Raw genomic sequence first — 14,325 nt, 5'->3', positions numbered from 1 at the left:
ACAGCCCACTCACTCTCCATTTGTACATGTAAAAGGACTTGAGCATGTGTGTGTATTTCAGGCCTGTGTGTGGTGTAAATTGTAATTTACCCACTGGGGAAACGTATATAATAAAAAAGATAATAGTAAAAAATTCAATTAAATGAATACAGTATTTCAGCTATATCAAGTATAGCTAGGCTTGTTTTTCATAAGAGAAACACATTCCACACAGTTACTCACCGAGGGCATGATCACTCTAAAACATTCTCTCAGTGATGACTGGATGTTGTTGGCACCAGGAGATACATAACTATAGGCAAGTGTAACTTCAGCAAACATTGATATTGACCTTGGTTAACTCTGATAAGAAGTGACATGACCTAATTTGTTAAACTTCCTTGGAAATGATTTTTATGATGTGATAAGTCATGTAAACACTGAAACATTATCCAGTCTGTTCAGTCTAACTGGTTTGTGTCAGTATGAAATTAGACTGTCCAGCATGCTCAAAGTAGGTTGCTTTATTGTTATTTTGAGATTGGAATCAACATGTGCTATATTTACGGCACCAACTATTATAATATCCTTGACATAAGATACTATTTAGATAGAGATAGATAGATTTAATTATCACTGGGTGGGAAGGGGAAAATTTGCAGGTCACAGCAACAGTATACAAATAAACCACAAGGTACAGATATCAAAGTACTAATATCAAAATTAAAAGTATGCCCTATTAGGCATGTGCATGTATACAAGTGTAAATTGCAGTAAGGAATCTGAAACATGAATAACTTTAAAACTATGCAAAGAAAGTACCAACACACCAATCACAGGCCTACATTTCCTGATACCTAAATATCCCAACAGTGACAGCTACAGCGAAACACAAGTTTCCAACAATGAGGATGACTGAGACAGCAGTAACCATTACTTCTGCAGCACTGAGCTTCTGAAATTCAAAGGTGCAGTGGTTAGAAACAGAAATCAACTTGCATCTTTACTGTAATGCATGATTTGTATGGTGCAGACAGTTGTCGTTATCAAAACATGTTCTATTGTCATGATGTTGACGGGCTCTCACCATGTTTTTTTGTTTCCTCCATCTTTTACCATGTTTTTGATTCCCTGTAACAGAATATAGTAAACTTCATAAGAATCCATGCTGTATTTCATGCATATTAGTATTATTCACACAGTACTATACTACAAGTCATTCACCTATTTGGCTTCTCCCCAGTATTGCCTTTCTTTGGATACTGTTCACAGAAACCCAAATTAAAAACAGGAGAATCCATATTGTGTAAGCGACCATCACTTTCAGAAGCCAAGAGTCTTCTTTGGTATTTCTGCAGTTGTCCATCTCCAACACACCAACAAAGACAACTGTAGCTGTGAGTGAAAAATATTATTATTATTATATTATATTATTAATATATATTATATGCAATAAACAGACAATGGCAACTATGTGAAGAGAAGACGTGAGCAGTGACAGTTAGCTAGTCTCTGTCATTTCAAAACAAAAGTTTGATATTTTATATATATATATTAGAGATGGTCCAATACCATTTTTTGCTTCCCAATACCGATTCCGATGCCTGAACTTGCGTATCGGCCAATACCGAGTACCGATCCGATACCAGTGTGTCATATATTTTATTATGTTTTAACAACTGAATACTACTATCCCTGTATGGATGTGATATTATTTCTATCTTTGTTGTCGGTCTGGCTCAGGTTAAACTCTTTGTAAAACATGAACAAACACAAACAATGAATGGCCCAGAACTTTCTTTTATTATCCAGTTTGACAGTCAGTTATAACGGAAAAAGAACATAAATAAACTACTTTAACGTAGATTTTCTTTAGGGCTTTATTACATGGTATTGGATGGATTGGTGCATAAACTCCAGTACTTCCTGATACCGATACCAGCATTTTAGGCACTATCGGACCATCTCTAAAATATATATATCTATATCTATATAGATATATATTTTATCTTGCTGAGAGTTTGGGGAGTCTGTTAAATATAAAGCTATAACCAGCAGCTGGTTATCTCAGCATTAGCTTGAAGCCTGAACATAACGGGAAATCAACCAGGCCCCCAGGAAGTGCGCCAGGCTTTGAAGCAAATTGAACATAGTGGTCAAGCGGTGGAATTGAAAAAAATGACTTTCTCCTATAGACTTGCATGGTGATAGACACGTCTGCAAATCAGTGGATACATTTCTTTTAGCGCCACAACCCCTGCAAGATGACTCATTTCACTATCAGTATTCGATCTATTCGGTCCACCAACATTTTGAAAAGTCTAGAAGAGCTGCCCAGATAGCTCAGTTCAATTCCGACCTGCGGCCCTTTGCTGAATGTCATTCCCCCTCTCTCTCCCCAATCATGTCTTCAGCTGTCCTGTCAAATAAAGGCCTACAAGTGCCAAAAAAAACTATAAAATCATCCCCATTCGGTTGGTGGAACTATTTAATAAAACTAAACCGGAAGCAGCTGACTTGGCCAGCGGAGATCTCTAGTGCTCCTGCTCTATGGGCCCCATAGTGCGGAAGCATTGCCGATAATCCAGGTAATTTTATACGCGGTTGTGGCTCCATAATGGGTTCATGTGCCACTGAGCAACTCTCATAGGAATGAACGGGGCTCCACCTCGAACGCTGTACCCAGTTATTCTGTGTCAAACGCCAAGCCGTAACTAACAAGATATACAATGTTAATTACTGAGTTTTAGAGGCGCTGATCGGATGATTTTGTTACGTTCAGATGTTCCGACATTTACAGACTTGGGCGGATGCCCGAAATTTACCCACACATCCACGCAAACTGTGAATTGGCCTTAACTCTCAGCAAGAATGCAAATAAGCATTGCTTTAAAGACGATAAACAAGTCTTCTCAAAGAGAGAAATTAATGCAGTAAAGTTTATTATTTTAAGATTAAAATCAAGTGCATTTCCTTACTTGTAAAAATCACATGGATGACAGAACACACGTTGACCATAAGGTCACAGATCTCCTTTCTTGAAGAAAACAAAAGAGCAACATAAACAGCTGCGAACCAAGTGTTGATGTAAGCGTCAAGTCAAATATTAAAGGTGCCCTGCCACACGTATTTCATTACTTTGTGGTTATGTCTGAAGTTCTACCATGGACTTTGTAAAAAAGTTTGTGGAAAAAATGCCTTGGTTACCTTGTTTCAAGCCATTCTAGCGTGGTATAGAAAGCCTGCAGGAAGACTACGCTCGATTTCTGCCAGTTCTCATTAATATTCAACAAGCTGAGCTGTTTGAATCTGATTGGCTAACAGCTAGCCAATGAGAGCCTGCCTGTCAGAATCCTTTACCCAGCCCAACTGGGCGAGCTAATGAATAGTAAGGAGCTCAGGCAACATGATGTCAGACTGACCAGCTTTTGTAATTGGCCTGATTTCTCTGCTTATTTCTTTTCAGTGGCTAGAGCTGACAGAGGAGGTAGCAGTTCATTTTCACATTCACAACATAACACAAACACATATGGACCTAACATATTTCCAAAAATGCAAGTAAAAAGGTTTTTGTATGGCAGGGCACCTTTAAGGCAGAAGAAGAGAAAGTTGAACTCACAGTTCATGACTGGGTCCAATTGGAAGACAGACGATTACCAGCTTTATGAAATCAAACACTATCGCCACACACACAAGAGCAACGAGAGTGACCTAAACATGCCCACACAGACACATATATATACACATAAATATAACCTCATAAAGTTCAGAAATGTGGATGTCGATATAGAGAAATGTTGAACAATACATATTATAACTCACTTTAATGGTATCAGCCAAACAAAACAAGACCACGGCCGTTATTTCAACTGCCACACAAAGCAGACTGCACAGTATCTTTAACACCTACATGAAATAAAATGTAATTTTAATGCACCTGTAGTATTCATCAAGTTTGTACACATGAGCACAGGATACTGACTGAGTCTTCAAATGCCATAAATGCACTCATATCATGCTGATTTGCAATGATTGTCTTTATATGGGATTTTACATTTAAAAAAGCTAAAATTTAATTCTTTTAAACATAAAACATTTCAGAAAAAATATATATGCACGAACAACCAACAGAAAATGCAAATGATCACTCATTAGATGAAATATTAGGCATTAAAGTTAGGCATTCTGCAAAAGTCATTCAATGGTGCTCAACTCGGTAAGTATGTTACCTCTCTAAATAGTTTTTATTGTTAGTGGCAGGGTCTGCCATTTTCAGCATCAGATTCAAATGACCTACCTATGCTATGCACCAGGGACCACTGACAACACAAGCCCCCCTACTCATGCCTTACCTTATTTAGACAACAAGATAAGGGACTGTTGTGGAGGGTAGTCGCCAATATATTAGGCAGCTCCTTAGGGGTGGAAAGAGTGAGAGAGAAATGAATCTTCTGGTACAATGTTTTTGGGTAGGAGTAGGACTATTGTGTAACTGCATTTACTGGGTGACATAAGTTTATAAATACCATACCGTTTTGACTACCACCAAAAAACAGACGAAATTCATCCCCACAATGGCATTTACCTGAAGATAAATCAAGAGAAACAGCGAGGAAGGGTGTAGGTAAAAATGTTGAAGTTTATATTTAGTTTAATATATATATATATAGTATTGTGCAAAAGTCTTAGGCAGGTGTGGAAATTTTTTTGTAAAAGAATGCTTTCAAAAATATAAATGATTGTTTATTTTTATCAATTTACAAAATGCAAAGAAAACCCCAAAAAACATCTAAATCACATCAATATTTGGTGTTACTGCCCTTTGCCTTTGAACCAGCATCAATTCTTATAGGTACACTTGCAAAAAGTCAGGGAATGTTGAGGATCGTAGATGCAGTGGTCGGCCAAGGAAACTTAGTGCAGCAGATAAAAAACACATCAAGCTTATTTCCCTTCGAAATCGGAAGATGTCCAGCAGTGCCATCAGCTTAGAACTGGCAGAAACCAGTGGGACCCAGGTACACCCATCTACTGTCCGGAGAAGTCTGGCCAGAAGTGGTCTTCATGGAAGAGTTGCAGCCAAAAAGCCATACCTCCGACATTGAAACAAGGCCAAGCAACTCAACTATACACGAAAACATAGGAAATGGGGTGCAGAAAAATGGCAGCAGGTGCTCTGGACTGATGAGTAAAAATTTGAAATATTTGGCTGTAGCATAAGGCAGGTTGTTCGCCGAAGGGCTGTAGAGCAGTACAATAATGAGTGTCTGCAGGCAACGGTGAAGCATGGTGGAGGTTAATTGCGAGTTTGGGGCAGCGTTTCTGCAAATGGAGTTGGAGATTTGGTCAGGATTAATGGTGTCCTCAACGCTGAGAAATACAGGCAGATACTTATCCATCATGCAATACCATCAGGGAGGCATATGATTGGCCCCAAATTGGACAACGACTCCAAACATACAGCCAAGGTCATTAAGAACTATCTTCAGTGTAAAGAAGAACAAGAAGTCCTGGAAGTGATGGCATGGCCCCCACAGAGCCCTGATCTTAGCATCATCGAGTGTGTCTGGGATTACACGAAGAGACAGAAGGATTTGAGGAAGCCTAAATCCACAGAAGATCTGTGGTTAGTTCTGCAAGAGGTTTGGGATAACCTACCAGCCGAGTTCCTTCAAAAACTTTGTCCAAGTGTACCTAGAAGAATTGATGCTGTCTTGAAGGCAAAGTATGGTCACACCAAATATTGATTTAATTTAGATTTCTCTTCTGTTCATTCACTGCATTTTGTTAATTGATGAAAATAAACTATTAACACTTCCATGTTTGAAAGCATTCTTAGTTTACAGCATTTTTTCATACCTACCTAAAACCTTTGCACAGTATATACTGTATAGTTAAAGTTTATATGGTTATATGGTATCCTTACCTGTAATAGGTTGCAACTGTGTGGCCCTTTAGTTGTCATGTTTGTCTCTGCAGTAGTTGGCTTTGTAGTATCAGAATCACTTGTATATGTAGTACTTGGCTTTGTAGTACTTGGTGTTGTAGTACCTGGCTGTGTACTACTTGGCTGTGTAGTACTTGGTGTTGTAGTACTTGGCTGTGTAGTACTTGGTGTTGTAATACTTGGCTGTATAGTACTTGGTGTTGTAGTACTTGTGGTAGTACTTGCTGTTGCAATACTTGGCTGTGTAGTACTTGGTGTTGTAGTACTTAGCGTTGGAGAACTTGTGGTAGTACTTGGTGTTGGTGATGGTGTGGTCGGTGAAGTTAAATTAACATTCAGATCCATTGGTTCCCAGAATGTAACAAACTTTTCAAGAAATGTGGCTCTGAAACATGTCAGACAGACACAGATGTTAATGTCAATCATTTTGCTCTGCATTGTAATATTGACTTTTGGAGGTCAGTCAAAGTGTATAAATGCCTGAAAGTGATGAAGTCCATGATGTCCACGTCTTCTCCCTGCGGTGCCCAGTTAACTCGGATCTTATTCTTATTTCTATTGTTTTTTTGACTAACAGCCGTGTCCTGAGGAGAGACACACAAGTAAAGCAAGTGTCACAGTCATAAGAAAGATTAATAAGGCTTTGACCTTAAATTTACACTTCAAGTTCAATTAAATTATTTAATTAATTAATTCAATGCATTCATCACAAATAGTAATGATGAAATGGGATGGGTACTTACTGCAAAATTATTGCACGTCAGGAGTCGAGTGTTATCAGGCTCAAGCAGGATGAATTTTCCTACAGCACGGTTTCCTTTCTGTCGAGCATCCAACATAAATCCCCTGAACGGTGTGGATTGCTTGCTCTGGAGAGAAACTGGAAAATGGTTTGGATAATCATCGGGGCGAAGGTGATGGGGCAGAAAATTAAGACACTTAGTGAATGACCACTGCAACAAAGGTTGATAGTGATAAACAAGCTTCCAGGAAAAGGGGTCCAATAGTCTCTGTACCTGTAATAGTGTCTCCCTTTTGGTCGACGATCATCTCAAAGGGCGGTTCACTGTTCATAGGTGTCCGACCATCATGCTGAGGTAACAGTGATTCACACGACTGTGGGAATTTTCCATTTGCAAACCCATGCACCTTTGTGATGATGTTAAGTCCAATCAAAATCCACAACCACATCTGTAAAACAAGCCTTCTTTATAAACATGCAGTCCCTGGGGATTAATAACCTTGACCTGAAAACACTGTGACAGTGACATTCAGCTGATGCATTGGTACCATAAGTATCATAATAGTTCCCCAACTTTTGAACAATGCAGTAGGACAGCAGCATTCCCACACTGTCCCAAAACAAACACTAATATAAACAGACAAAAAAGTCAGCTCTTAACATTATAGCAATTTTTTTTTTTCAGAATCACTCAGTGTATGAAAAGTGTATATGGAATCCTTTAGGAAAATAGGAATCATTTAAACAAAATTAAGCCTAGAAAGTAAATAGCAATTATTTTTAAGAGCTCTCTCTAACTGTTTCATTCAAAGTCAAACTTGAATTTATAGCACTTAAGACCTCAGGGGCAAATAAATATACAAAGATAGTAACAACTCTTTTCTCTTACCTTAAAATATTTGTATACAAGGTCCAATACCATGAAACCAAAAGTCACTCTACAACCTTAGACACTTAGACCTTAGAATTTGCTGTCTTAATCTATTTAAGAAAAACAGAAAAACAGAAGGAAGCTCAGAAATGGATCCTCCTTCTACTGATAGTTGTGCAATGAGTGCTAGAGAGCACCGCAAAAACTCAGCAGACTGAAGGAGGAAGTTAGAAAGGGCAATCTAAGTACACGGCTTGAACTTGAACCAAACGCACACCTACAGTAAATGATAAGGAGCATACAGTTTTGTTTTTACTGCTGATTGTTCTCATAGTAGCATCAGGTTCCGTAATTGCTCCATCTGCAGCACTGCTGATAGCACTACACACAACACAGATGCAAGTCTGCAGTGCCAGGCGCAAAACAATTCACTGATAAATACCTCAAATCAAAATAACTGTCAATTGAAAATCAATCCATAATGACACATAGAAAATCAAGTGTGCTTAGTCTCTTGGAAGGTAATATAAATGCTCTTTAGCCAGATACCTGTATATGGTCATGATGGTCAGGAATGGGATGCTGCTGTAAGTGAAGAAGATAAAAGTCACAATTTTGCAAAGTGTTTCTGAAAGCATAATAATGATAACAGTTATCACTGTTAGGTGTCTAAATTGAAGTGTATGACCAAGGCTGAGTGTTTGAATGCAAACCAGCAATGTTTCCTGCTATACGGTGTGTAGAGGGTCTATTTCCTAAAAAAAAAAAACGGTTGTTCTGTTGTGCCAGCACACAGATGTGCAGGTCAGATTAGTTATACAGTACAAAGACAGCGTTGCATGTTACATGACTTTTTGTTATTTTTATAGCATTTTGCTAAATGTTTGTTACTTTTAACGTGTGTAAGTTGATCACATGTAAAACATTATGTCTCATGTTTTACATGCTTCTCTTGTCCATAGAAAGAGATGTCTAATGAAAATAAAATGTCTTTTATTTATCTTTAATAGATATAAGTCTATACAGTTTGTTGAACATATGAATTTGCTGTTAATGGGCATTATATTGGGTAGAGATGCACTTTTACATTTAATTGAGATCTCAAGCATTTGGTAGAGGCTTATAATGGGGAGAAAACCAGTCATTCTGGTTTCAATTGCACATAGGGGTAAAGACAAGCAGATATCTTTACATTGCTTTTTACTTGGTGGGACCATTAAAGGTTTAAATATGTTTATGATGTTTGACAAGTTTAATTTTACTCTAATCTGTAAACCACTTGAAACTTGACATTTCTTTTTTGGCAATATATTTATTAGTTATCCATTTAACAACAAGTAGAAGACGGTTACATTATAAAATCCACAGGAGAGAAAAAACACAGAACACCAGATCAGATTCACACACATATCACCAACGGTTACAATGATATTGTGCAATAAGAACCACCAAGAATATCCTTGTAGCATGATGGCAGAGACACCAGGTTCTACAGGTAGAGGTTCCAAATTTTATAGAATTGGTCTGTTTTTGAATGTAATATAGAGGTAAGGTACTGTAATGGCACTAAATCAAACAACACTATCTGCTAGCCATTAATAGTTGTTACTTTTGCATTAATCCACTCAGGCAGGATCTGCTGCAATAAAATGTTCTTCCTCACAGCATACAGAATACAGAACAATTGCTTATTGTTTCGGCATGGCATGACCAAAAGACAATTGAGTTAGAGTACCTGTTGTTGTCTTGCATTTAAGGCACATGGGTAAAACAGCAGGGCTGAAATGATGTCTACGGAAGGGGGATATATGCTTTTTGTGTATAATCTTCAGAGGTGGAAAAAGTACTAAAATATTGTACTCAAGTAAAAGTACCAATACTTTGATTAAATATTACTCAAGTACATGTAAAAATACCTATCTGAAAAATTACTCAAGTAAAAGTAATAAGTAATTCATTTAAAATGTACTTTAAGTAAAAGTTACTTAGTTACATACATTTTTAGAAAAAAACTGTAAAAAAGGGAGGGGGGGGGCAGCTCTCCCATGTAGTGGAAATAGGACAAGGGGTCATAAATCCAAAACTATTTTGTTTTTAATAAGAGAATAATCTATACAACGGTATAAACATCTATACAAATGTATATGTAATAACAACATTACATAACACATGTCACACATGTTATTTAAGATGTGCCATTTTAGTTCGGACCATCCCATAAAATGTTTTTGAATCAATTGAAAGTAAAAGTACCATACATTGTTAGTTCTGAGGGCCATCTTTCTTTTCTTCACAAACAAACAACAGTTATAATGCAAATCAAGGCCAAATCACGTGTTTTGACTCCATAAGACCCATAGACTGTTAATTATATTAATATAAACAGACCCTAATGTTCACAGCCCAGACTAGCAGCTAGCTTCTACACACCTAAGTAGCCCATATGAGCTAATTAGATGTATGTGAATTAATTTAGCCAGTCTCCTACATACGTTGTCCTGGCAGCAGGAGTGGGCAATTCATTTTCCCAAGGGGTCCACATGAGAAACAGGGACTCTTGTGGAGGGCCGGAACAATAGGCTAAACTCAATTCTGCTCAATATTAATTTTATGTCAGGCGACACATTCTCAAATGTCTCTTTTTTTCCTCTGGGACAGCAGAGTCCACCAAAACTCTTTAATAAACTCCCTTTCAGAAAATGGCTTACTGTTTTAGGAATTTTGTAGTTTGTCACAAAGCTGGTCTTGACTGCTGCATATCTGGATGCATGTTAATAACTAGCAGAGCTTCAGATGTCGGTGCGCATCAGGCAAGTCATTTTTGAGGGATATAACAGCTCATTTACGTCCATGCTAACGTCTCCCTCTCAGTTCCACGTCCGACCGTTCTCTCTTTTTTTTCTTTCGGTTTTGTTTTTTTACTCAGTAACGGATGGGATTTGTAATGTAGCGAAATACAATCCTTCACTCAAAATGTAATCAAGTACATTTTAAAATACCGATTTTAAAAACTACTTGAAAAATACAAAATAGTCTACACAACAAAACTAGGCTACTCAATACAGTAACGTGAGTAAATGTATTTCGTTACTTTCCACCTCTGATAATCTTAAATTTACTTAGTGTGTCTTCAGATATCTTCCCACTCTTCATCATTGGTTGTGACAGATAGCTCCTCCAATGTGCGAACATTGACAATTTAATAGATTCCAATTTGGACAGACTATGTTAATATACAAGCATATGTACTGGCATCACAGCAAAAAGGTTGTTAACAAATCCCTTACATAATTAAATATTTGAAAAACCAACATTTAATGTATGACACAATGACACAAGTGCAAACTTGCCATCACAAAAGTGAGTGTATATTTTAAATGAACATCATGGCTCCACTTCCACTGTGACTAAAGAATTATATTTTTACATGCACATTAAATACATGACTTCCTTTTAAAGTGCCAGTAAATACATGTAACAAATTGCATATGTGACACAGGCACACAGCAATACAGATGTGAATATTGAGTGCAGCTTACACTAGTCATTTTTTAATTCAGTAATGCAGCAGCAACTGCAAGGAAATTATATACTTAAACAGCAACTAGTACATTGATCCACGGGAGAAGGTTTGCATTCTAACCTGCTGTTCTTCGTCTGGACTTTGGCAAATGAACCTTCGATGCAGCAGTGACTTTAAATGACTCCTAAACTTCACACCAACAAATGCATAAAAGACAGGGTTCAGGCAGCAGTGGGAGAAAGCAATGAGCCGGCACACATAGAACGCATAGTCAAGCTTGATACTTGCATCACAGGTATGAAGTGGTGGAACCACATTGTTAGCCAAAACATTTAGAAAAATGACCAAATTGTACGGCACCCAACCGAGGAAGAACACAGCCACGATGCAGAAGACTAACTTCACTGCTCTGTTCTTTGTGTGAGATCTTGTTCTTGTGATTTTCCACAGTATTCGTATGTAGCAGAAAGCCATCACTGCAAAAGCAACCAAGAAAAAAATGTTCTGTTGGAAGATGCCAATTCTTTTCCACAAAGGGTCTTCGTATTCACAGCCCACGGAGTGTTCATCTTTGTGGGGGATCAAGACGAGGGTGCTGTAGAGCAGGGAGGGCATGGCCGCTCCAATACTGACTATCCACAATAAGAAAGACACATAAACTCCAGTGCTGCGACTGAGTTTGATTGTGCTCAGGCCAGAAAGAGGGTGTACCACAGCCAGATACCTGTAGATGGTCATGATGGTCAGGAAAAGTATGCTGCTGTAAAACCCAGTGAAGAAGACAAAAGTCACAATTTTGCAGAGGACTTCTGAAAACAACCATCCCCAGATGTGGTAAATTGCCCAGAAGGGGAGACCAGTGGTGAAGACGAGGTCAGATATGGTCAGGTTTAGGATAAACATGTTTGTAAGAGACTTGAGGTTTTCGTACAAAGCCAGGATTACAAGGACGAGGATGTTTCCTGTGAGGCTCAGTGTGATCACAACAGAGAAGAACACGGGAATGGCAACGGATCCAAACTTGACCACCTCACCTTTATCACAGACTTCATCCACATAGTCGCTGTCATAGACGTTTTGGCTGTCATTGATAGAGTTATTCATTGCTCTTCAACTGGATCCTGTAAAATAAATATAGGATTAGTATGTGCATTATGGTGGGCTATTTTCAGTCATTTCACTGTTTAATGCAAATCAACAGAGACAAAAAAGTTATAATGATAAAGATCTTTTTACAATGACTATAAGTGTATATATACCTAAGGAGGGTGCACTTAAGGTAATGTTACACTGGAACTCCTTTAATAGGAGACTAATATGTTACTATAGTGTAATGTTACTTTAGTGTGTAAAGAAAAAGAACTGACCTACCTCTTGCTTGATGGACAGACGTTATTGGATGTGATGCCTTCTGTTTACTCACAGCTTAAAATGAAGTAGTGTTCATAATATCGTGACAGGCAGTGATTTCTGTTCCTTGTTCTGTTCCACAACCTGAGCTGTTTTACCATACAATGTCCTCAGTTTAGCTGGATTTGTGGTTGTGGCTGTTTATTTGGACCAACCAAATTGGCCAACTTTCTAATCAAAAACCAAACACTATGAAGACAACAAGATGTGGTTGAAAGCTCTGGAAGCCCTTGAGTTAAGTTTAAAGTGACCCCCTTAGGCTAGGCAGTTTTCTCTTACCTGCAGTGCTATTTATCAATCTAGATTGTTTTGGTGTGAGCTGCCCAGTGTTGGAGATATCGGTCGTACAGATGTCTGCATTCTCTCAAATATAATGAAACTAGATGGTACTCGGCTTGTTGTGCTCAACAGCAATGTCTCTCTCCAGAAATCATGACCCGGTTACTCAATCTACAGATCTGGCTGTGAGAGGTTTTTATGTAGAAACTACTTTCTTTCTATCAAACTACACCTGCCAGCTGCATCCTCGTGCAGAAGGAAGAGTAGGCCTACTCATTAAGCCAACTATAGACATTATAAAAGGGAAATGAGACATATAATGGATAATAAAGTTATTAGAAATATTCTATTGATTGAAGGAATAATATTCCAATCCAGTAAGAGACAATATATGATGAAAGAATTTGGGGATGAGGAGGTTAAGAAAATAAGGAACAAATTTTTAAGACTGAGATTCAATTTTGATACTAATAACTGTGTTTTTTGTGAAAAAGAAATTGAGAATTTAGAACATGTATTTTTTCTGTGAGTCGGTGCAATCTTTCTGGAGAGATCTGCAGAGCTGGTTACAGACCAGGGAAATAGAAATACCACCTATGACAGTGACGAATATAGAGTTTGGTGTTTTTGTTGAAGATAAGGTAGATTTTGTTCTAAACAATGTGGTGCTGCTAGGAAAACATTTTATACATAAATGTAGATATTTTAAGACCAAGCCATTGGAACAATGAGTTCAATCTGTCATTGAAACGGGTTAAGGATAAAAAAGCCCTTGAATTGATTTATTTATTTGAAACTCTTAATTTAATTTGAGATAGCCCCTTCTATTTATTTTCTTTTATATCATTCTCAATGTTGATTTGTAAGGTATAAGCACCTAGGTTTTGTTTATATGCTCGACCCGAGGCAAAAGCACTGTTTTTTGAGGTGGATTTGTTATTGTGCCTTGTTTGTTTGTATATCTGTATTCTGAAGAAATGAACAATAAAAAAATAAAATAAAATAAAAAAAAAAACATATAAGAGATAATCCAGCCATTTTAGTGTTGCAATTTTATAATGTTTGGGCACTTCTTTAAAAATAAGGATTGCAATTGATGGAGCAGAAATAAATAAATCCATTTTATTTGTCAGATGCATGTTTTCTCAAATGATTCGTTATGCAAATTCCCCTACCTTTGGTCAAGCTTAAAAAACATTGGATTCTACATTTCCCATAATGCAACCAACATCATCTTTTCATTAGACCCTTCCTTTAAACTCCAAGTTTGTGACACAGGCTTTTTAAATTTGCAGTCTCCAAGCTCAAACTGAGATTTCAGGTGTTTTCTTAGACTTGACAGAGCTCACCCAGAGCCACAGAAAATATCATACACAGGCTATTATTAGTAATCTCCATCTTTTTAGTGTAAAATCCGTTGAATGTCCTTTCAAGAAATGAGACCTCAGAAAAATGTAGCCTACCAAATGATCTGTGAAATGTCAGGCTATTTTTACTTTTTAAGTATTTGCTGCACACAGGCTTTACAAATCATAAAAAGCATATACTTTAAAGATGTGCAGCAGACAACAATT

General features: G+C 37.5%; 2 protein-coding genes across 3 annotated transcripts; both read right to left on the bottom strand.

Annotated features, from left to right (window-relative positions):
- Positions 1-487: 487 nt before the first annotated feature.
- On the bottom strand, positions 488-10,452 carry LOC114561845 (uncharacterized). Of its 2 annotated transcripts, XM_028587969.1 has the most exons (15): positions 10,248-10,452; positions 8,089-8,124; positions 7,558-7,649; positions 6,943-7,117; positions 6,670-6,806; positions 6,407-6,510; positions 5,906-6,311; positions 4,511-4,564; positions 4,332-4,394; positions 3,802-3,885; positions 3,599-3,690; positions 2,958-3,016; positions 1,204-1,374; positions 1,067-1,110; positions 488-934 (listed from the first exon to the last, which is right to left on the bottom strand). In XM_028587969.1, exons 3-15 carry the CDS (start codon positions 7,588-7,590, stop codon positions 821-823), a joined length of 1,536 nt encoding a protein of 511 aa, XP_028443770.1. In that variant the 5' UTR covers positions 7,591-7,649; positions 8,089-8,124; positions 10,248-10,452; the 3' UTR covers positions 488-820. The 2 variants fall into 2 exon arrangements, with proteins under 2 accessions (XP_028443770.1, XP_028443769.1); XM_028587968.1 differs by lacking the exons at positions 8,089-8,124; positions 10,248-10,452 and having other exon boundaries at positions 7,558-7,650.
- Positions 10,453-10,584: 132 nt separating this feature from the next.
- Positions 10,585-12,512, bottom strand: LOC114562043 (chemokine XC receptor 1). The gene is made up of 2 exons (XM_028588287.1): positions 12,434-12,512; positions 10,585-12,183 (listed from the first exon to the last, which is right to left on the bottom strand). Exon 2 carries the CDS (start codon positions 12,164-12,166, stop codon positions 11,144-11,146), a length of 1,023 nt encoding a protein of 340 aa, XP_028444088.1. The 5' UTR covers positions 12,167-12,183; positions 12,434-12,512; the 3' UTR covers positions 10,585-11,143.
- Between the last annotated feature and the right edge of the window lie 1,813 nt (positions 12,513-14,325).

This window comes from Perca flavescens, chromosome 9, assembly GCF_004354835.1.
Source record: "Perca flavescens isolate YP-PL-M2 chromosome 9, PFLA_1.0, whole genome shotgun sequence".
In the NCBI taxonomy this organism is placed as follows: Eukaryota; Metazoa; Chordata; class Actinopteri; order Perciformes; family Percidae; genus Perca; species Perca flavescens.
Note: the sequence above shows the minus strand (reverse complement) of the source record. Positions and strands in the feature narration are given on the sequence as shown.

What these genes read in the sequence shown, in the direction of transcription:
- LOC114561845 (XM_028587969.1), bottom strand. Translation starts at nt 7,590, where the DNA reads ATGGTATTGGACCTTGTATACAAATATTTTAAG. An exon ending in AAAGGGAGACACTATTACAG is followed by an intron (nt 6,807 to 6,942) that starts GTACAGAGACTA and finishes ACCATTTTCCAG; the next exon opens with TTTCTCTCCAGAGCAAGCAA. An exon ending in TGACGTGCAATAATTTTGCA is followed by an intron (nt 6,511 to 6,669) that starts GTAAGTACCCAT and finishes GTCTCTCCTCAG; the next exon opens with GACACGGCTGTTAGTCAAAA.
- LOC114562043 (XM_028588287.1), bottom strand. Translation starts at nt 12,166, where the DNA reads ATGAATAACTCTATCAATGACAGCCAAAACGTCTATGACAGCGACTAT.